General features: G+C 43.6%; 1 protein-coding gene across 2 annotated transcripts in view; it reads left to right on the forward strand.

Annotated features, from left to right (window-relative positions):
* Positions 1 to 4,304: 4,304 nt before the first annotated feature.
* The window catches only part of DHRS12 (dehydrogenase/reductase 12), a 32,260-nt gene continuing 13,084 nt past the window's right edge, over positions 4,305 to 23,480 (forward strand). Inside the window, exons 1-5 of one of the 2 annotated variants that reach the window (XM_075086245.1) lie at positions 4,305 to 4,451; positions 4,961 to 5,094; positions 8,780 to 8,862; positions 15,591 to 15,683; positions 17,106 to 17,187. In XM_075086245.1, the coding sequence (XP_074942346.1) occupies positions 4,339 to 4,451; positions 4,961 to 5,094; positions 8,780 to 8,862; positions 15,591 to 15,683; positions 17,106 to 17,187 (505 nt within the window). In that variant the 5' untranslated portion in view covers positions 4,305 to 4,338. Of the gene's footprint in view, positions 4,452 to 4,931; positions 5,095 to 8,779; positions 8,863 to 15,590; positions 15,684 to 17,105; positions 17,188 to 23,480 lie in introns of both variants that reach the window. The other variant, XM_075086253.1, reaches the window with a different exon arrangement.

Consider the following 23,480-nt stretch of genomic DNA (forward strand, 5'->3'; position numbering starts at 1 on the left):
TTCAGATGGAGATTTTAGCCTCTCCAAAAGGAAAAAAAAAAGGATAATAAAAGAGGTTGGCAAGATGGCCTTGAAGCTGCTCTTAAATATCTTGTATAATATATAATTGCTTTTCAGCTCTTGAGTACTCTATCGACCTTTTAGATCTGTCCCCTGGGAAGAAATATGAAACATGCTAAAACACACGGCCCTTAACAGCAATCGGTATTTTCAACCTTTCTTTTGTGTTGGGAGGCAATTAAAACTTTGCTTAAAACGCCTTGCTTTTTGACAGGTACAAAGATGGATGAAGCCTAAGGAGTGTATTTCATATTAGTCCAGCTGGGGGCCAAAGACAGAGTTTTCACCACCTCTTGTGTTTTAAGAAAATACCGAGACTGTCAATTCATTACTGTGTGAAAAAATCCTAATATCTGAAGGCTCACAGTCACAACACTCCAGAATTTTTATTTGCTTTGAGGATTATCTGCATTCATGGAGGGCCTCCATAATAGACTCGGGAGGCTATTTCTACACTGGTAAATTCACCTACCTGAATGCAGGATCACCAGTGCCAAGCCAAGCTGTGCAGTGTTAACCCTGGTGCTTGGGAAGGAATTATCCCTTGAGCAACTTCCGCTGACATGTTTGAGCTTGTTTTGGACAGAAGTATCTGTTTAATACTTAAAGAGAGCCTGGGCATCAACAATCATTTGTTATCCCCTAGTATGGGCAATAAGAGGATCAAGACCTGAGAATATGCTATGATAGTGTAGATATACCTGAAGTGTTGTAGTCCTCAAGGGGAACAGTTAACTTGGGTATGTTTTATCAGGCCTAAACACTGGGTTGTGTCTAGCCAGGGTGAAGCCATTTTGTTCTGTGCTCAAATGAGGGAAATGTCAGGAGCTCTAACAGACTTCTGGCTCGGCTGATCTCCCCCCTTCTGGTGGGGGAGGCAGGCTACATTTATATATCAGTTGCTGGCTGTGACAACTATCGGAGATGTTGGCTGCCAATCCCTGAGAATTCCTTGTCTAAAAAATCTCTCACATTCAGAGCAGTGTCCTATCAGAGTTGTGTGTGTGTAACGCTAAGCTAGTAGCAATGATGGAAGAAACCAAAAGCTGTAACTTTCCGAATTTCCAAAGCTCCAGAACGGATTCTAATTCAGCTGACAAGGTGCATCAACCTAGAATTCAGTACAAAAGGCAATGTGCAGCCAAAACTCTTGACATGGGCAGAAATTTTGCCTGTGAGAATACTGCAAGGCAGGCCCTTCATTAGTACCAGCCAACTCTTTGCAAAACTATGCCTTACCTTTCCCCTGCACACAACCCAAACTGCCTCTGGGTTAGCAGAGAGCGCTCATACAATCCCTACAGTCTCCTGCCTCTGGAACAATACAAAAGCAAAACATCACAGGGGGTGAAATGAGGTAGCAGAAACATCTAGGTGTTATGACAGTGTGCAACAGCTCGCTTCTGATGTGAAGCTGTTCAGACAGAGACAGATTTCATGGCTGAAATATTTATGAACAGATGTGTCCACACCATGCTGTGATGATTGCTTTCTGGGTGCAAGCTTAGGCCCTCACTGTGGAAGCAGCAAGTGTTTCTAAGCAGAAATCTCTCAGCTGAGTGTGCTCTGGGATTGTTGCACTCTGGCAAGGGCATAATTTCTCAGCCTTTAGAAAACCTCCTGGAAATGGCATTTGTTAAAAGGGTGTGGCTAACATCACAGTAGTGGTGCTATGGTATTTATATAATATTCTGAGAATTATGTGTGTGTACCAGGGTGACACTGGTTCCCAACCCTACATTCAAATGTCTTCCTAACAATCTTATCTTCTCTAATGTTAATAAGAGTAATATGCTGTCATTGCCCATTGCTGATTAAACCCCGAAATATTATGAGCTGCTCCCATTGTCTGGCTGCCATAGTATATATTTATGTTTGACTCATGGGCAGCTTCTGCCATGCATACTCACATTGGTTAGTACCTCAGGGCTGCACCATCCAGCATCTTGCTGATTACAGTCCAAATGGGTTTAGCCTGCATGGAATTCTGTGTATCTGCATACACCCCATTTACTTTCAGAGGTCAGCAGACTGCAGGGATGTACTGCCCAATTTATGAGAACATTGACTGAAGCTACAAACAAAACACATCAGAGCCATCATCCAGCTTTGCTTGTACTAAGCCACAGTCTCAGTGCTTAAGAAATAAACAGGGTAAACAAAGAAATGACAAGGGTATAAAGCACAACCTGGCTTACTTACAGGAACTTCCACAGGGTTTTTGTTTTGTTTGGGGTTTGCCAATGTTTTTCAAACTGAAACCATATTTCCTGTAAAGAACCACAGCTAATTCTGAGGCATAAGGAACCTTGGAACATTATTGTTCTCCTAGCAGCACACTGAGATGTTCTGAGGGTTACAAAGCCCAAGGTGAAACATTCTCCAACTAGCATAAAAATGAGGGGTGGCACTGCAGTTTTCTGCCTGGATATTTGTAACAGCAGGCATGCCCACATTATTCTCTGGTTTTCCCCTGCTGTGTATTTTCCCTGAGCCGGGGTTTGAGGAAAGTAACCATGCAGACTTGTACAGGCTGTGAGGGAAAGGGAGAAGCTGAAGGGCTAGCAGGGCAAGGGATTGAAAGTAGGAAGAGAGGACATTATCTCAGCCTGTATGCAGGACTCGCACAAGCCTAACATCTGCTCTGTTCACAGCGAGCGTGATTATCTAACATCATTATAGCAGTCTAGGCTGTACAGTTTTGGTTGCTAATTGCACGTTGTAGGTGATGATCACAAAACTATTTCCATATAGCTCACAATTATACACTTACAGGCATCATAGTACGTATCTGTAGTTCAGGCTGCCATTCATTCTCCATTGTAGGAAATAACATTCTGCCACTCGCACTATTGCCAAGCTCTTCCTTTCTGGGCCAGAAGTCTCCATTTCAAGCATCAGAATCAGGATGAATTGTTTAGGAACACTTCAGTCAAAAACTCCTAGCCATTTCCAAGAACAAAATCAATTAAAACTGACGCGGGCTGCTGGTTTTAAATAAATTCTTTCAACTTTTTAAATAAGAACATGCATTTTCAGATTTCATGCAAAGGTATGACGTTTAGCTGAATGGTCTCTGACTGGAAGAAAATATCACTGTGAAAATATGTCTTTTTGCCCTCTGAAAACTCTTACTTCACACACAATGCCTAGTACAAGCAGACGGTGCTGGGTTCAAAAGTTTAAACTTCATGGTGGGAAGCACCTTTTGTTTGAGCCTAATACTCACACAACATGCTGAGAAAGTGGAAGACACTAGTATTAGGCCTTTGCCAGTGAAGAGATTGAGTAAAGAAGTATCAGGCTATCATACAGGGTGAAAAAAGATAGAATATTCTCATTCCTCCCCTATCTCTGCTATTGAAACCAGCTAGCTTGAGCTTTTGAAAGCTTAGATAGGATTCCCGAAGTAGCTTCTCTGCATGTGGCCCTGCATACCACATAAAATACATTAATTTATCTAGCTTGCACACTGAACTTTGTCAGTGCGTAGCTCTTTAATGTGCTTTAAAACTTAATTATACTTATAATGACAACTTCCTTATGGCTAACATGGGCTGTCCAGATGTGCAACTCCAAGTGATTCGCTTGGGCTTCGTGGCTCCAGCGCACATACCAGAGGTACTGAAAACACATTTTAAATTTCACCCCCCCCTACTGCAACAGCTACTTGTGTACTCTTTCCTACTGATATAATTTACCCCATTGGTAGGAGCCCGGAGTTTCATGCTTTTATTTGTTACGTAAAATGCTATTTGGTGTGGTGCAACACAGCCGTTTGTTTCTGCAAGAGCTTCCCTTTGACAGCTTTCCAGAGCAGAGGATGCAGGCCCAGCTCCTGCAGCGCTGCTCCCCATTCCCAAAACGTGACACCCCGTTTCCAGCCCTGGCTTGGCTGACAGCAGCACCTGTCCTGAGCAGATGCCCTGGGGAACTCTCTTCCTTTCCTCAGGCACGGCACTCTCCAGCGCTGTAGGGGCCGACCATGGCGCTGGCTGGAGTCATCGAGCTCGGGTGGCTAAAAGCAGCCCCCCCTCTCCTTGCTGGCTAAAGAAGAAGTGGGGGAAAATGGAAGGGATAAGAAAAAACAACCCCAAACCACTGTGGGGGAGGAAGGGGGTACAAGTTCCCCTCCCACGGGCGCACACAACCCTCCATCGCACCCCCCTCCCCCCCAAGCGACCATGTTATGGCGGCGGCAGCCGCGCGCGAGGCAGGGCGGGGCCGCCCTCAGCCCGTACCTAACGGCGGGCAGGGCCGGGCCGGCCCGGGCGCCTTATGCAAGGGCAGAGGCGGGGCCAGTGCCGCTGTGGCGGCGGCGGCAGCACCGCCACCATGTCCTGGTACCGCAACGCCGTGTGGTTCGTGAAGGGGCTGCGGGAGTACACGAGGTACGGGCGGCGGCAGCGCTGCTCGCGGGGAGCACGCCGTGCGGCGGCGGCGTCTGCCGCGGGGCGGGCGTTGCGGCCGGGCTGGGGGCGTTTCTGTGCGGCCGCGGGCGTTTAACCATTTCGAGGTGGTTTTGCTTTTATATTTTTAATCGAAGCCTCCTCACCCACCCCGGAGGGGACAAATTTCAACGTCTTTATCCGTGCGAGCTGCGCCCTCCCGGCCCCGGGCCCTCTCGGGCAGCGCCGTGGGGCTGCAGCCGGGCCGCCGTCCCAGTGTCAGAGTCCGGCTGGTGTGGCTTGTGGCGGGACAAAAGCCTCGAGCTGTCACTGCATCACTCGTGGCAGTGTCACTGGCACTCCGTGTGGCCTGTCCCACGAGTAAGGGGGAGAAGGGGGATGCTTAACATATGCTGAGCTGTGAGACGAGAGAATTTTTTTATGCTCCCCTGTGTTGTTTTTTTTTTAAATACTTTTTTCTAGTTTCTCACAGGTGTCTCTGGTTTATTCAGGAGCGGCTATGAGTCTGCTTCCAAGCACTTCAATCCAGCCGATGTGGAGGTGAACGTGTCTGGAAGATCCTTTCTGGTCACTGGTGCCAACAGTGGCATTGGCAAGGCCACAGCCAAAGAGATAGCGAGGAGAGGTGAGCCGGGCTGTAATGAGCAGCTCCGAGGCGTTGTTACAGAGAAGGCGAAAGGAAGCAGGTTCAACCTTCTAGTGCAAACACAGAGATGCAACTCCCTGGGATGAGGGTCAGGTGTGTTATTTTACAGGGCCCTTAGTGTAGGTTAGAGGTTTAAGCGTGATCGGTGCTGTGAAAACTGCAATAATGAAACCAAATTAGTGGAGGGGATCTGCAAAGTGTTTCTCAAGTGCATGTTTACCAAAACTCTTGTGTTACAGCGGCATCTAAGGATGTTGGTGAAGGATCAAGGTCTGTTTAAGGCTGATTCAGTACAAGTAGTGGCCTGGCTGAATTTAAACTGTTTTGAAGAACTTACAAATACATCATACGATGAAAGAAAACAATTTGCTTTGCAAAGCTGAGATGGGAGAGCACAGAAGAACTGACATAGTTGTGCTTGATCTTAATAACCTGGAGTTTGTGCCCTTTGAGTGTTTACATGCAACCATTTTATCTGTTGCTCTTTGTGAGCAAGGAGATGGTATGAAGTGGAAGTAGCTACTGTTGAAGGATAAGCCTAATCCCTTTCAGAGTTGACAAAATAATTCCTGTTGTGCAAGAGTGATAGAAGCTTTGGCATGTGGAATTAAAGGGAGGAGCTTGTGGCTCTTGGCTCTCTCTTTGCCTGCTTACGTTTCCTAACTATCTTATGAAGGAAAGTGGTGACTCGGTTAAATTAAACTAATTTAAAATTATTAGCCTCAAACAGCCTTAGGGTTAAAGATTCCCATCAGTGCCAGTATGTGATTGATTTCAGGTTCCCACTACTGCCATTATGTATAATAGCCTTATGTAAGTATTGCTCTGTCTGGTGACTGTTTTGCTCATAAATGGATATGCCTGCCAGGTTTTGCAAGCTGTCAGGCTGACTGGATCTGCATAGGATTTAGTCACCATGTCTAGTATTTGGAGCCCAAAGAACAACCTTGGGCTCAGACTGCTTGTCTGATACCTTGCATGGGTGTTGCTGTGCATATGAAGTTAAAATGACTGAACAGTGTCTTCCTGATCCTATCCTTGCACGTGTTGCTCTGAAACTGAGTGTCAGCTGTTGGAGCTCTGGCTTCTAGCTGAATCTCTTCAAGTACACCATGACAAGAAAATAAGGAATTCAGACTCAGCAAAAGAATTGTCTTGATGACAATTTCTCTAGCCTGGGTTCAGCTTTTCTCTGAATCAGTGTCTTATGAGTATTACAGATTTGGGCTTTCCTGCATGTCTTGTGAACTGCGCTTCCAGTTTGATGTAGTCTTCTCCCAACCAGTCTGACAATTTTCATGTGTTAAGTTCAGATAATTTCAATCTTTACCATGGAAAATATATTTAGGTCTCTTTCCTAGCCCATAGGTCACACCAAAACTTCCCTCTGTCCTTAACAGCAAGAAAAAAAGTTCATATTCAAAGCCCTTAAAACCCACCTCTGTTTTTTTTTCATTTAATGTTTTCTACTGTAGACTATGGGAATGTTCCTGATCAGCTTGAAGGCCAGCTACTTCCATGTATTTAATTTGTACCTGCACACATTACTTGTGCTGTCCTCTGTGTTTTGGGAAGAGCTCCTTAAACATCTGCAAATGCACATTCTTAACTGCCTTAAGATCTGTAATTAAAGCCCTCCTTTGCAGTGAAGCCTGCAGTCACTGTGAGAATGGCCGAAGTGGTGCATGTTGGAGACTGCCCCTTCTGACTGCCTTTTCTCTCATTCATGAAATCCGCTCTCCCTGGGCCAAAGACTCTTCCATTCTGATCTGTATATATTCAGTGGCTGTCTGTGCGCGGTATATGTGTAACACAAACTGAAGATGAAACTGTATTTCACATCAGTTAGTGTCATTTTTATGATTATCCCGGATTTGGGAGTTTCCCACTGCTGCCTGCAGTTGTGTCCTTGGTAAAAGTAACCCAGCCAACTCCGGCAGTGCAGTGGAGGAATCGGACCCTGTTAGAAAATTTCAGAAGAACCCTGAGGCTTGTTGCCTGCATCAGCTGCATGCCAAGTATACTTGCTGTGGTGGTGCTTGGTGGAAAAACCTCTCTCATTATCGGACTTCCTTATCAGACCCCATGCTGGGCTGTGCAGTGTGTGACTGCTCTATCCCTAGGGTAGACTTTGTGTCTTGCATTTGGGTTCTGGGCACTGGAAGAGTGACCCAGCACCATTGTTTCTATTATCAATACTCTGGGATTACATTGCTTGAGTCTTCCAGTGGTGGACTGTAGCAACCCCTAAAACACCTTAAACAATAGGTAAAAGTAAAGTGTGCGGGTACTCCTGTGGCTGAGATTAACACGTGTAATGATCAGAGAATACAAAGCATAAAGATAAAAAAGAATTATGCCTACTGGTACTTCAGTCCTCTTTTTGAAGGCTCTCTTTAATGTGGCTAAGCTATGAGGTCATGCTAAGTATCCAGGCCTTTGAGAGGAGCCTTGCCCTGCATATTCCTGTCATAGAGAAGTTGGTTGGAAGGGACCTCTAGAGGTCATCTTGTCCAGCAAGACTTGCCAACACTAGATCAAATCAGCCATTGTTTTTTCTTGCTGGATCTTGAAACCCTCAGGGATGGAAATTATGCATCCTATTGGGACAGGGGCAGCCTGGTCTGTTCAGAAGAAAACTAGTGGAAACTTTTTTTTCTTATTGCCTGACCTGAGCCTCCTAAGCTGCAATTTGTGGCATGATCCATGTCATACCTCCCACTATTGAGAAAAATTCTGATATCTGGCACTTCTGTTTTCCTTTTCACAGAGCAATTCCAGTCACTTGTGTTGTTCAAGCCCTTCACTGAACTAAAGCATGTGCCAAAAGAAACATTTACAATACAGATGCCTTAGCTTCAATTGCCAGTGTAGCTCTGGTATTTTATTAGCACCAAACAAGATGTTCAGACTTGACAGCAAATGGTTTGAGCAGACAGTACCTAGAGTGCAGTGACCTTTTCCATACATGCAGCCTTGTGTGAGGACCCTGTTACAGCATGGTACTTTCTCCTTCCTGCCTGCCTTCTTAGGGACCAGAGCCAAGCAGAAATCTTCCAGCTTTCTTATTATATTCACTTATAGTGTCCTAAACCTTTTGTTTGAAGAACTGTTACCTCAGCCTTTTGACAGACCCTGTTGGGATTCTTGGTGTTTCCAGTCTGCCTGGTGGTACTGCTGGGTTGGTGCCTTTTGGGGGGAATTTGTCCCTGAGAATGTCCCAAGGCTGGTGGACCTGGGACTGCTATGGGGTGTCATGGCCCTAACCAGCTCCCAGCTCATCAGCAAGTGACATGGAAGCCCTGAGAGCTCCACAGACCTGAGCTTCACCAGCACTGACGGAAAGCCATGGCTCAGCTCTTGGCAGCAGAGAAGCAGGACTGGTGGGTGTGCACAGCTCAGGAACATTCTGCCTGGTGGGAAGCACCCATGATATTTCGGTGACCACCTGACCAGTATTGCCACTGCTACTAGCAGGCTATAGATTTCCCACAAATTGGAATGCAATCACAAAATGTTTTTTGTTTCATTTGTGTTGTATCAAAAACTAACCCCAAACAAGGGCTGCAAATTGCACATCACTTCCTGGCTCTCCCTCTTTCCTGATGCCTCCCCCAAACACAGTGATTAGTTGTTAAGTGCTTTTCTTGTCGAAATCCACCAGGTGGCACGGTTCATCTGGTTTGCCGAAATAAGGAACGGGCTGAGGTCGCCAAAGGAGAAATAGTGACAGAAACGGGCAATGAGGTGAGCTGTTTTTCAGTCTTTTGTTTGGTCTTGGAAAGACTGTTAATACTGAAGACCTCAGAGGCCTTGAGATAGTACGTTTTGTCGTTTTGCTGTTGTGTTTTCAATAGTATTTTCATACAGATGTGGAAACATATAGTAGTTCACCATCCATGTGGTTTGAAGTGATTTAATTTCACTAGGTGATGTTTCCTGTGATTAATAACATCACCAGCAGAATGCTGTTTTGTTTAATGTTTGCTGTCGATACGTTTTGTGATGTCCTACTTACTATTCCTAACTGTACGTCCGAGGCTTTTAAAAGTTAATGCATTGCAACGCTCTTGCAACAACATTTATGAGTTTATAGCATTGGAGTTGAAGGTTTTATGTGTCTGAATAACATGCTCTTGATTTGCCGCAGTTGGCTGCTCCATGAAGTCCTGTGTGTGGTCCTCGTTCCACACTCTACAGACTTTTCCATTTCCTTTTCTTATAATATCTCTTCCTTACCTCCTCCCTTCTGTTATAGATCCTTTTTGCTTCTGCATGTATCACTCTACAGTATATCCCTATAGCTGTCACTGTTGCTTTTGCTAATTATTCAGGAGGGTGTGCTTGTGGAGAAGTATAGTCATTGTCTTTCTATCTTGGTGTACTGCATGTGTCTGGGATAAGAGTTAATTTTCTTCATAGCAGCTCCTACGGTGCTATGTTTTGGATTTGTGACCAGAACAGTGTTGACAGCCCATGTTTTAGTTATTACTCAACAGTGCTTGCACAGCATCAAGGCCTTTTCTGGTTCTCACAATGCCCCACCAGCGAGCAGGCTGAGGGTGCACAAGAAGTTGGGAGGGGACGCACTGGGAGAGCTGACCCCAACTGACCAAAGGGGTATTCCACACCATATGATGTCATGCTCAGTAATAAAAGCCAGGGGAAGAAGGAGGAAGGAGGGACATTCACAGTTATGGTGTTTGGCTTTCCAAATCACCATTGCATGTGATAAAGCCCTGCTTTTCTGACGATTGCTAAATGCCTCCTTGACAATAGGAAGTAGTGAATAAATTCTTTATTTTGCTTTGTTTGCACACAGAGCTCTGCTTCACTTATTGAACTGTCTTTATCTCAACCCACAAGTTTTGTCTGGTTTACCCTTCTGATTTTTCTCCCCCATCCCACTGGGAGGTCAGTGTGCGAGTGGCTGTGCGGGGCTCAACTGCCTACTGGGGTTAACCCACAACACTTGGACAGAGAGCTATCTTAATTTTAAACAGTGACTTGGCTCTTGAACACAGTATTTTGATTCCAGTAATAGTTTCTAATGTGGATCAAAAATTCTGAAGACTTTTTATGCTCAGAGATACCATATTGAGTAGATTTCTGCTCTTTGGTTTCAGCTCCCTGGTGTGATACAACGAGCATTACACTTCTGTTCTTTAATGGAGGTGAATTAGATCAGTCCTTATGTAGAAATAAATACTTTCCAGCTGTCTTTAACTGTGTAATCCCATGGCTGTAGTAAGACTGGTGATTATCTGTGTTACCTCCTCTTCTAACTGCAGTCAGACAGCCTGGGAAGAGGAGTGAATTCAATGACCTCTGAAGGTTCTTTCATATTCTGTTTTCTGTCATTTGGTGAAATAAAACTTGAGGCAAATAATGTTCCTCCTCTGAAAGCAGCACAGTCACTGCGTTCCCACTTTTTGGTAGACTGCAAACCTGTAGTTTCTCTAGTCATGAAAGAGTATGAGGGCGCTGCAGAACTTGCTTGTGACCCTGGGGACAGGGCACTTGCATAGAAAGCAGCGTTCAGTGAAGTGTTAATGGGCTCTACAAGGGGCCCTGTGGGATGTGTGACTGCATTGGGAAGAGTCATTTTAATAAGGAGTCCACAAGAACATCCTTCTTCATAAGTACTCATTCAGAAGCAATCCAGGGAGATAATAAAATGCTTTATCTGCAGCTTGACAAGCTGTATCCAGACTTAACTTGTTCTTCCTGATCATCTGGACACAGATCCTGTTGCAGTATATGCCAAAGATTTTTTCCATTTTCCAAAGCAACGTACACCGGAGTTCAGTGCTGGAATGGAGTCATTATTTGGCAGGCACCTGCACCTCGACCTGGGAACTGGGAAGTTCTCCTAATCTGTTAAAGCAGGCGTAGTCACCGAGATTAGATCTCATTTTGAAAATGGCTTTGCTGCCATCAAGGACTTTTATAAGGAACAAGGACTGTGGGTCCTTTTTCTGAGCCAATGTGACAGTCCTCAGCAGATAAGTGTTGATTTAGATATTTTCAGTCTCTGAATTAACTTGTAATATTGAACATCTGCCCAAAAAACTATATGGTAGTAGTTTTAAAAGTAGAAAGCTTTTAGAGAGGTATTGAGGTAGAAACAGTAGAGCAGTGTCAAGTTCTTTGTCAGACAGAAAATTCTGACCTAACTCAACTAAGGAGCTGAAATCAATGGCTAGAGAGAAAAAGTCGTGTGGTTTTTATCTGCAGGGAAGCAGAATTATAGGCAGGGAATAATACCTTATAATTTTCTCAGCTTCTTCACTTATCTCATTTGCTTGTATAATGAGTATTTAAAGAAACAACTTGGAAAGAGAGGGGGTCCTTTAATGATTATTTGTTGTTTTGCATGAGAACACATCCTCTGCATAATTACTTTAGAACTGCCTTTTCCTGGGATACGTCATAAGACTATCTGGTGTGTCTTTGAGACTAAGTGCTATCTAGGAGGAGAGTAGGAGTTGACATGCCTTTTTTTGTGCTGATAAATGCCACTGTGCTTGTACTAGGTAGAACATAAATCTGCAAAGAGCAAGAGAATTGCCTGTAACAAACAGTAAAAGGTTTTTGATGTTTTGGAGAGAGGAAGTATTTCTAGCTTTAGTGGTTTAGAAAATTATAACTTTGCTCCATGTCAAGCTTTTCCTTTTTTTTTTTTTAAATTCTGTTATATCCACATTGCCGGCTGTAGTATTTCAAAACATTGCAAGACTGTTGTGACATGGGGTGGATAACAAGGACTTAGCAGTTAATGCAGCACTTTGCATGGAAGGGGGTGCAGAAGGCACCCGACACTCAGAGACAGCTGGTGTGGGCATGATGACGCACCTAAAAGCATGCTCTCCTGCCCTGGTTGGAGCAACTGCACCTGGCATGTGAGAGACTGACGCAGACAGAACTCCGGAGGAATGATGTGGCAGATATCGGGCTGCAGGGAGTGACTGGTACTTTTCCCTGAGCCTGGGGCAGAGCATGATGGTGGCTTCATCTGTTGGGTTCTGGTGTGATCAAGGTGCTGGGCTGCCAGGTGAAGCAACAGCAAGAGATGAGCAGGCTGCATAACCATAGGGAACATAAACAGGAGATTGACAGGGTCTTTGCAGAGTAGAAGAGCACAAACCTCACATTGTGTGGCATCATTCAAATAAGCGGTGGATAGAGAGACTCCTAAGATGAGATGGAATGGAAACGTGACTGCTGGCAACAGAAGGAAGGCTTGTTCTCTGCCTGCAGATGTGCACTTAGAGGTTAGGTGTAGTGCCATGGTAACATATGAGGAAGAACAAGCTCTGTCAGGAAAGGTGTTGGAAACAGATGAGCCTGAGCAGTTGTCAGCACTGGGAGGAAGTGGTGGGTGAAAATGGCTGAAGGCTTCCTCCTGTGGGGGATGGAGGCACCTATCTGCAGTCTTGGCTTGATGTCTTGGCAGGTTTGTCACTTGCTGGGGACTCAGATTGTGATATTGTGGAGAGTCTGCTGAGGCTTGTCTGGACCTTGGACTAGTACCTCTTGTTGCCCAACCACATGGGCACCCATGACATTGTGATGGGTGACCCTGAGTTCATTAGGAGCGTTTACAGAACGTGAAGGGCATGGTGGCCCAACCAGTGCTCTCCTAAATTCTTACAATAAAACAGAAGGGCTTGGGTAGGAGCTCTGGAGGAGGTTGACCCTGCAGGTCAACACCTGAATGTGCAGCTGGGCTTTTGGCCTTTGTCACATCGTCATTCCTGCTCATCTGTGCTCATTTCTCAGAAGGTCAAAGAGGTCATAAAGGCCAAAGACAAAGTGGAGCAAGAGCATCTTTGCCAATAGGTTTGCCAAGCCAGTGAGAAGGGCTTTAAACTGGTTTCACTGGGGGATAGTGACCAAACCCAGAAGAGGAGTGGAGTCATGGGGACAGTGAGTGTATGCCTAAGGGACATGAATACACATAGCATAGGAAACAAACAGGAATCCATGCCTGGTTGCAGAACTGTGATCTCACTGCAGTTAGAGAGGTATGGTTGGCATGGCTAGTGTGCTGGAATGGATGTATACAGGCCCCTTTTAGAAGGACAAGCTGGGAAGACAAGGAGGAGGAGTTGTGCTGTATGCAAAGGAGTGGTTTGAATGCATGGAGCTCTGCTTTGAAATGTGTCATGAGCCAGCTGAGAGCTCATGGGGGAGGCACAGAGGCCAGATCAATGTGGATGATATCATGGTGCGTGTCTGTGACAGCCTGCCTGGTGAAATAGAGGAAATAGATGGAGCCTTTTTTAGAGGGCTAGGGAAGCCCCATGATCACAGGTCCTGGTATTCATGGAGCACTTGAACCACCCTGGAACCAGCTGGCAACATGGCAGGGCATAAACAATCCAGGAGATTTCTGGGGAGTGTCAAGGACAGTTTTTTGATGAGTGTTGGACAAGCCAGCTAGAGGTGATCTCTGCTGGACCTGCTGTGAATAGCAGCCTTGAATAGCTGCCTTGGTGGAACTGTCCTTGAGATTGTGGATTTTAAGATCAAGATGGGCGAGAAGGGTGAGTAGTAGAGTTACAATCTTTGGTTTTAGGAAAGCAGATTTTGTCTTTTTTATGAACCTGGTTGGCAGGATCCCATGGGAGACAGCCATGGAGAGCAAAAGGCCTTGGGAAAGGTGGTTAATCTTCAAGGAAAACCTCGTCAAAGCAGGAGTTGCTTCCTGTTTACTGCAAAAAGGCAAACTACTCATCTTCAAAAAAGGCAAGCAGGATTTGGAGAACTACAGGCCAGTTAGCCTCACCTTGCTCCCCAGGAAAACTATGGAGCAAATCCTGACAGAAGCCATGAAGGATGGTAAGGTGATTGGGGAAAAAAACCAATGTGAATTTATCAAGGGCAATCTGGCCTGATGATTCTGATCGCTGCCTTTGGTGAGATGACCCTGCCAATGGACAAGAGGAGAGCAGTGCATGCCACTTCCCTTAACTTTGTCAAGACTTTTTACATGGTCTGCCATAGTATCCTTGTAGCCAGTTTGGAAAGATCTGGTTTGAACTGGTGGATGACAAGCTGGGTGGAAAATTTTCTGGAACATTTGGCTCAGAAAGTAGCAATCAACAACACAAAGCTGATCTGTTAACCACTTTTTAGTGGCATCCCCCATGAGTCAATACAGGGGCAAACCTGTTTAATGACTTGGCTGCAGTGAAGTGCAATCTTTGTCAGATTGCAGATGATCTCAAATTGGAGGCGGCGGGTGGGGTGGGGTGTGTAGCTGGAGAGCAAGGCTACTATTCAGAGGCATTTAACAGGTGAGGAAATAAGCTGACATGAACCTCATGAAGCTCACCAAGAGCAGATGCACAATCCTGCCCTGGGATGGAGTAACCCTGTGGAGCTGTACAGGCTGGGACTAGCTGGTTGGAAAGCAGCCTTGCCGATAAGGACCTCGGGGTGACAAGTTGTCCCTGAGTGATCAGTGTGCTCTGGGACAAGGAAAGCCAACCACATCCCAGGCTGTATGAACAAAACTGTAGCCAGCAGTCTGAGGGGGATGCATCTTCCTCTCTGTTAAGCCTTTGTGAGATCTGCAGGAGTCCTGTGCCCAGTTTTGGGCTCCCCAGCATAAGGACTTCATTGGTGTCCTGGAGCAAGTCCAGTGGAGGGCTGCCAAGGTGACTAGGGAGATGGGGCACAATGTGCATGGAGAGACTGAGAGGGCTGTTTTTGCTCAGAGTTAGGAAGAGAAGGCTGAGATGAGCCTTGCTGTAGTCTACACCCATGTGATGGGAGGGTATAGGGAAGGCAGTGCCATGCTTCTCTTGGAAGTCTGCAGTGAAAGGATGATGCAGCAGACATAGATTGCAACAGGGGAAAATTATAACTAGCTAGTAGGAATATTTTTTTTTTTTTGCCATGAGGGTGATCAAACACTGGAGCAGGGTGCTCGGAGAGGCTGGGGAATCTCCATCGTTGGAGATAAAACTTCCAAGGACAACCTGATCTCAGTTACCTGCCTTGAGATGGGGTGCGACCAGGTAGCCTCCAGAGGTCCGTTCCAACCTACATTATTCTCTAATACTGTGACCTTGAGCATTACTTTGGAAAGTTGCAATCAGCTAAAGAGGAAGCTGCTATATGACTTGTTTAAACAGAAGTTTTGCAAGCCTTGCAATATATCTCTAATTCTCTGCTATGCCTGACTGTCTGTCACGTATATCTGTCCAAGTAGGGCTCTCTTTTAATAAATTTGGCATTAAAAAGATGTGTCTCAGAAGCAACTGAATCAAGTGACTAAGCATGTTTTAAGAACTAGAATTAGATTTCCCAGTTGTGCATGTTAACCTAAATGTTTTAGTTGTGTTCTGGAGATAATATTTTTTCATTTTGCATAAATATCTTTTCACCTAGACAGACCTTAGCAGTGAACAGGGACTCTTCACTGTCCCTGTTGATTGTAACTTACTTTTTTTTTTTTCCTTTAGAATATCTTCTTGCATATCGTGGATATATCTAATCCCAAGGAAATCTGGAAGTTTGCTGAAAAATTCAAAAACGAACATAAATTAAATGTGTTGGTAAGTTTGCATGCTTAACTCACATGCCAGTCTTTGGAGTGTGTAGCCTATGAATTTGATCAACAGGTAGTCTAGATTTCACAGTTTGGCCCACAATTCTCTGCTTCATTTTCTCTAAATGTTTTTGCAGTAGTCTTCCATGGTCTGTTTGCTCTTGTCCATTCTCAGTTCACATACGCAGATATGATAAAAAGAAAGAGAGAAAAGCAGCAATTTTTTAGCTGCATCTTTTGAGGTTCTTACCGCACATTTTCTGTTTGACTTTCATTACTAATAATTTTGTCCCTCTTGAAGTTAGTCTTTCTTAAAGATTAAACTTTTGTAGAAAGTCTAGTTAGCACAGTCTAAAACAGAGCTGGGGGGCAAGCAAACAGTTAAGCAGCATGGTTGGTAAGGGGCTCAGTACTCTTTCCCTTTTATTTAGTAGTGAAAATTTGCTCTGGGGCTGTACTAAAACAGAGGCACCAGGAGCAGTTGTTTTGGTGCTTACTAGATGAGGAAATTCTGACAGAAATGGAAAAATAGCTTCTGAGGAGTAGCAGTGAACAAGCGGGAAGGTATGTAGGGGCAGATCTCCTTTCAAGGTGGGAAAGAAAAGCTCAAGCTTCTTCTGGAGAGTAAGGCAGAGAAAGAAGCGTGCCTGAGAATGTGCTAGCTGCACACAGCCTGCAAGCTTCTGACTCTTCATGAGGTTTTACCTTACAGTGCCTCCATGCTGTGTGGCGCAGCACTGTTTTAGCAATGTGTGAGTTAGGTGGGGTATCTGTGCAGGATTCCCAGGCACAGAGAAAAGCTGGGGTCCCTACAACCAGGGCACAAAGTCTGCGTGAAGCACCTCTGCTGGGTTAGCTCTGCTCTTCTCAGGGCTACCTAGGATGCAGCAACCTGTTGACCTGGCTCATCTGCCAAGTTTGGAGCTAGTTCTTTAATTTGCTGAGGGTGGGAGGTCCTGTGGGAAATTTTACTGCATGCTGCACAGCTTCCCATAGTGAATTTTCCCCTAACAGAGAATACATCACCACGTAGCGTGGATGATGTGGGGATGATGTGGGGTTGATGTGGTCTCTCAGATGAGACTAACAAACTACACTGCATATTTGTATTCTAGTATCTGCTCTACGACTTGCATATTACTTTCTGTGAGAAAAGAGTTTAAAAACATGGAGTAAGGCACTAAAAGGCCTGTGGGCTGTCAGCGTAATACACCTGTGGTGAGCCATTTCTCAAGATCCATTCTTCTGTGAAAAACCTTTATGATCAGCAACAGAGTAGCATGACTTGGAATGGCATGGTTTATTGAAACAGTTTGTAGCTTTGTGTTGCAGTGTCAGGAAACTGCAAAGTAACATGGACTGCTTGTATGTGTGGTTTTGCTCGTAGATATTTGTGGAGATTATTTTGTTTACAGGAGTTGTCTTACAGATCAACAATGCAGGATGTATGGTGAATAGCAGAGAATTAACTGAAGATGGACTTGAAAAAAACTTTGCAACAAACACTTTGGGTGAGTATTGAAGGCTTAGTTCTGAAATATACTTATTATGGTTACAGAACTGTGGTTTTACAGCTGGGTTCATGAGGCAGGTATTCCTGCACAAAGAGGGATCATATCATTGCTATGCCAGAGAAGGAGCAGGAAAGGAAAAGAGAAGATACTACAACTTGTTTGGAGTGTCATTTTCTTAATTTCTCAGTTTTTCAATTTCTCATTTTTTTTCAGTTGTTCTCATAGTGGTGCCTTTATTTATCATAGCAGCAGTGGATAAATGCAGATAAGATTTAATCAAATTGATTCTGAAATTTGCTAGGAAACTTTGTTCCAAGCAGTGCTGCTAATGATACTCTTCGTAATAAGTGTGCTCCTATGGCTTGGATAGCGCTTGGGGCACGTTCAGATATTTCCAAGACACTCGAATATTTCAGCAGGCTTGAACAGCCCAGTCTGATGTGACGGAAGCACAGTGTAGGAATACTGTGCCTTATATAGTGCCCTGGACACTCTCAAACAGATGCAAGTTATTGAGCAGTACTGGGTAAGTCTCAGGCACTGCACGTATAAGGGGTGTATCCTGAACTGTGGTGGAGGGGTAAGAGGGACAAATGAATTGAAGCAAATAAAGGGGGAAAGGTGACACGTGGATGAGAAGGGAAGATGGTGAGCAAAGTGGAAAGTTCCCCCCTAAAAAACCATGGAAAAGATGTGAGCAAACAGCCAGCCAGCAGAGAGAAGAGCTGTCTGCGCCACTGATACCTGTAGGGCTGAAAGCTGCACTTCCTGCAATGAGAGATGTGGTGCTTGCATCAAAGAACAGTCCTGACACTCTTTTCCCTCTGCCTCCATGCAGGGTAGAAGGCTTTCCCAAGAGACTGTCTGTAATATATTCAGAAGTGACACGTTAAGGTGGAGCTGTGGTGCTTTGTTTCTGTGTCTTCCTCCTGTTCATCAGTATCTGGGATGAGGAAGGGGGAAGCATAGGCTGTAAAGATCAGGCATTTATAGGACTAGTATAGCCTGAAAATCATTGCTGGGTTTTATTCTTAGCCTTTTCCTTGTGTAGCTTCCTTAACTCCTATTTACTTTTGAAAACTAACATTTTAAGTATGTCATGTGCTTAGCTGATGCGGTGCATACAGCTTGGGTTTTTTTCTGCAAGTCTGACTACATTAAACTGACAATTCAAGTATAAAGGCACAGATTCATTTTCTTCAAATTGATTTTCTGCTAACATTATTCTGTTTCTTGTGGTCAAAATTCAAAATTAATTTTATTTTGCCATCAAATTTCCCCTGGCTGCAGAAGCACAAGAACTTCTGCCTTGAGAAATTTATTCACCTTTTATTAGTTTAACCCTTTTGTGGTCTTTCAAACAAAAAATCCAGCAACATGCAAAGGTGCAACTCTTCTAGAGAGAGGCAGAGTGGAACAAATACAACAGTCTGAACATGGAAGCATGTTTTGGTTTAGTATTAAGCATTGAAGAAATTAATTGCTGAGGAGTTGTACTAGTGCATCGTTTGAATTCAAGTTTATCGCACAAGTAGAAGCAGCAAGTTCTGCTTTCCCAGCTGTAAATCAGCCTCGCTAGAGATACACAGCTGCACAGAGGAAGCTGAATTACAACTGTAGCGAACTAGGGAAATACCTGCATTATCTTTTATGAATGTTATATATAGATCTCCTTTATTCATTTGTGTATCACTTGCTGCATGACTGTATAAGAAGGTCAAGGAGGTGATTGCACATTTGAGCAGATAAGGTAAAATGAGTAAGTCATCCTCTGTTGACCAACTTCTGCAGAGTTCAAACACGGAGTGGGTTGTTTACTAAGGCTGGTTCCGTCTAGGCAATGGTAAGGATTAAATTTTGAAGCTTTTAGAGCAGAATGGGACTTGGTTGAGCTGGAAGAAGCTGTCTGTCTATTAGAAAGCTTCTGTGCTTGCAGGTCAGACACACATGAAGGACCAATGCTATCAACAGTGCAGGTTTTTCTTCAAAGTCAGAGATGGGGTGATAAATCATATCTGCTAGAATCAGAGTAGGAGAAGGCTGTATGGAGAAATGCATGCCAGAGTAGATGATGTGTTAAGTCATTTCCCTAAGCACTACGTACTTTTGGGTGTCCTTTACTCTGGAGAAGTTATTTCTGTATCAGTAACTGTCTGTGGGTATAAGTTCCCAGAAAAAAACTTGGCTAAATCAGGTATGGCTGGTATACAGGTTAGCTGTAAACTAGAATGTGGTCTGAGAGAACAAACTAAATTCCTCTTTATGCCTCTTTCCCCAGAAAAGCTAAAGCCTGAAGGGTGACATGGGCTGAAGTCCTCTGTTTTGAAAATCTGCAGTTGTCCCCCTCATCAGCAGCATGGAAACAATAATTCATGACTGGCTGATTTCTGCAGAAATGAGATAGAAAAGAATATCAGTATCATTCTGAACTTCACATGCAGGGTATTCCTTCCATCCTTCCTTGACCCTTTCTACCCTGGATCTTAGCTTTAGTCTAGTAAAGGAGCATGTAGGTTGTAACAGTCTAAGAATGCAAGACTCCAGACTATACCATGCTTTAAATGCAGAGCAGAGTCTTTGATTTTGGTATCTGATTAACATTTACTTAAGCTGTAGAATTGGTCATTTAGGTGTCTAAAATGCTGTGGAGCTTTTAAATCCAGGCTAGGAATATTTTCCTCTTGACTGACTTGTTAGTCTGATTTCAGATATTTTGCATAATGGGTGTTATTCGGTTCTAATCGATCATCTGACTTGTGAAACATACTTTATACCCTGGTTAATGGTTGGACTTCATCTTAAGGGTCTTTTCTAACCTAAATGATTCTATGATTCTCTTCTGTGATCTTTTCTTGGACATATATGGGGCAAAAATTAATGCATAAGTCCTCTGGATGATGAATATGTACAAAAATAATACTGGTTAGTACAGAAAGTAAACCTCCCTTCATGTGAAACACCACTGACGGGCTAATTGAGGACAGCTTACTGAAACAGGAGGTGCAGAGTACTGTCTGGTGTTGTTAGAATATACAGGTGGGTGAAGGTCATGAAAATGAAGGACTGCAGGTAGATAGTTCAGGATTTGTATGGTTTGTTTAGTATTCAAGTTCAAACTGTAAACTGCTTTGAGCAGGCAGCGGCAGCCGTATCTGTGCTGGTACATAGCACCTTTAAAATGGGGCTCAGGCACAAATGCTGTGTGGCTTGTGACAGCAACAACAGAACCACAACATGAAATATCTTACCTTTTCTCCCTGCTAGATCCCCAAGGATTATTGCTCCGATTGCTTGAGCTCAGCAAAGGTGTAGAGAGCAGAACAGCTGTGGAGCATTTAGACTGTAATGTGCGAGCGCTAGCCAGACACGAGTCTGAAACGGCACATTGCTGATTGAAGCACAGCTTCAGTATGGAGGCATGGGGTAATGTGGGCTGATTTCCTGGGGAGCTGCTGATCCTGATGGGCAGATTTTATTTGCGTATCCTTTAGTTTGTGTGTTGTTGCCCGTACATTTCCTCCTGTGGACTGGCTTTGCACTGAGGGTTGTATCCAGGAGCTGGGCAGTGACAAGCAATCATTTCTTATGATGAGACTTGCAGACTTCTGAGTCAACACTTTTTTTAAAAAAAAATTTAGTTTTAGTAATATTTGAATTTTACTTGTTTTAGTAAAACTCCCAACAAAGACTGTTGAAGCTGACAGCATTCAGCCATTTTGAAAAAAAACAACTGTCAGCATTAGTAGGCAAGTAGAGGCAACAGAAGCAGTTCTTATAGAAGCACTAGACATTTAGCTGAAACAATCCTTGTTCCTCTATTTTATAGCCTGCCTCACTTTAATTTTACTCAACACATCTTCTCGCTTAACATGGAAAAATGGCATATATGTTACATTTTTATTGCTACTTACCAGGCAAGGGGATGCTAAAACACACTCAGAGATAAATAAATGATGCTCCCAGTATGCATCTTTTCTTCAGCCTAATGTGCTCTCATGTTTTAATGATATAGCCATATACATTTACTCCCTGTGCAAGAAGGGGTAGGGCCAGAGGAAATAAGATGCTTTTCTACCACAGTAGCACTACAGCCCACCGATGGCAAATTGTCTAACCTGTATGGATATTTGTCAGTCTCCTCTTTACACATAAACCATATCTAGCTGGTGTTCCACACAAGCCAGCGTTGCCTGGTGGATTGTGTTCTGAACTACTTGGAAGTCAGCAACATGGATACCAGCTGTCAGTCTGCCGTAAGGTCAGTGCCTGATCTTTTGCAAGACAACCTTACCTATGAAAAGGAGACTGACACCAGTTGTCTTTCTAAAGAGCTTTAAGACTTAGGATGAGAGGTGCTACATGAAAGAATAAGGTTGAATATAATTGCAAATCAACTAGATGTACTGAAGCCTGGGCTACCAGGACACAGAGGAACCCTTATGGAGCTGAGCTTTGTAATTCAAGGGAAATGTAAACCTTTGTTTTGTCTTTCATGTTCATTAGCTCTTCCCATATACTCTCAGTTATTGCTAGTGTGGTGGAATTGGCCCTCAGAGACAGCACACTAAAACCTTCATTCCTGATCTTGTACTCAGGAAACAGACTCAGGGATGACTCTTACTTGGAACTGCATAAATTGAAGGCTTGAAAAGATAACCAGGTCAAGGAAGAATGTCAGTTTGTTCTTTTTTTTTTTTTTTTTTTAGGACTTGGACATAAGAAAAGCAAGCCAATTTAACTGATTTTTACCAGATGAATGAACCATTGAAATCTGTACAATGAAAGTGTTTTGTTTGGGATTTTTTTTTTTTGTTCCCAGTTTTTTCACAGTTGAAATAACACTGTTCCTAATAATACTGCAAAGCTCAGGCAGATGGAAAACTTCACTGAGTGTGGTGCTGGCTGCCTGCCCTTATCTGAATGTTAGCAGATTAAAAACCTCACCAACAATTTACCCCTAATTGCCAGATAGAACATCAAGAAAAACTATTCTAGAATCCACCAAGACACTTGGGTCTGCAATAATTGCATCATCAATTAATTTGATGTTATAAACAGGTAGTGGCTTTACAATATTACGTCTGCTGAAACAATAATTTTCTTTATAAATCAATCTTAAACTACAGGTTTTGGGGTCACTTTAAATTTGTAAGCGGATAGGAGTATGTGTTCATGTAGTATTATTATATGCGATATCCTGTTGATTTCCAAGTCTGAAATATGTGAATCCCAAGGAGTCGTCCAGGTTTTAGAGGCTGAAGCTTAATTACACCACCAGCATTCTGGAAATCTGCCTTCGCAGAGTTTGTTTATATTTTCTGTTAGGGCTATTCTGTGTTTTGCTTTGTTTCATGTTCTAGTACAGAAAGACTTACAGCCTTCTGTGAGAAAAACCAGTGTCTGATGCACTGTAGACTTCTGTCCCTTGCACAGGGATAGCTTTTGTTTTGGCTATGCTGTGGTAGAGATGGTGAGATCTGTTAGATCCATGGTGATCTAACCGCTGCAAGAATGTGCAGAGCTACCTTCCAGCAAGACCTAGCAATAGTGTTTTCCATAGAGTCCACTCAGCTTCTGCTTCAGGTCATGCAAAAGGTAGTCTAATTTTATTTAGGAAGTTATGAAGCAGACAGGCTGGTTTTTTTCTTTTTAAATTTTGGGGCTTCTTGGTTTTGTTTTGTTTTAAACAACTTAGTGTATGAATTGAATGTTTATCTCTGTAACAGCTCCTCATTTACTACATTTGCATCATTAAAGTTTCACTCTGTGATTGTGAAACCACTCAATTACTGCTCATACAGGTTGACAGAGGAGTTTGCTGTATGGAGTTAAAAACTGGAGTTGTTAATTAGAACACAATATCAGATTACTCAACGAACTTGAGAAGATCTCAGAGCAAGTGGAGCAATTACAAAACAGCCACAAGGGATTGCATGGTGATTTTTTTTTTTTTTTTTTGAGCAAGTCAACATGAACCTTAAACATTACTGTGATCAGCACTTGGGGGGTGTGTGTATGAACAACATACGTTCTCATTAAGTACCATGCTTGTTGCTTTTACTGGAATTACCAGGTGTAATGCACAGACTCACAACCGACACTGGCTATTCTACCATGCGATAGAGTTGGTTGAATGGTGTGTAATGGTGGAGTTGCTGTATCCTTATAGGGAGGTTTTAATTACACTGTATTATACATGATTTCCTATTATGTGAGCTCAGCTTCAAGACACAAAACTTACAGGAATTTTTCCAAAGAAAAGCAAATGTTGAGAGGATGTTTATCATTGA

This window comes from Phalacrocorax aristotelis, chromosome 1 (genome assembly GCF_949628215.1).
Source record: "Phalacrocorax aristotelis chromosome 1, bGulAri2.1, whole genome shotgun sequence".
Taxonomy (NCBI): Eukaryota; Metazoa; Chordata; class Aves; order Suliformes; family Phalacrocoracidae; genus Phalacrocorax; species Phalacrocorax aristotelis.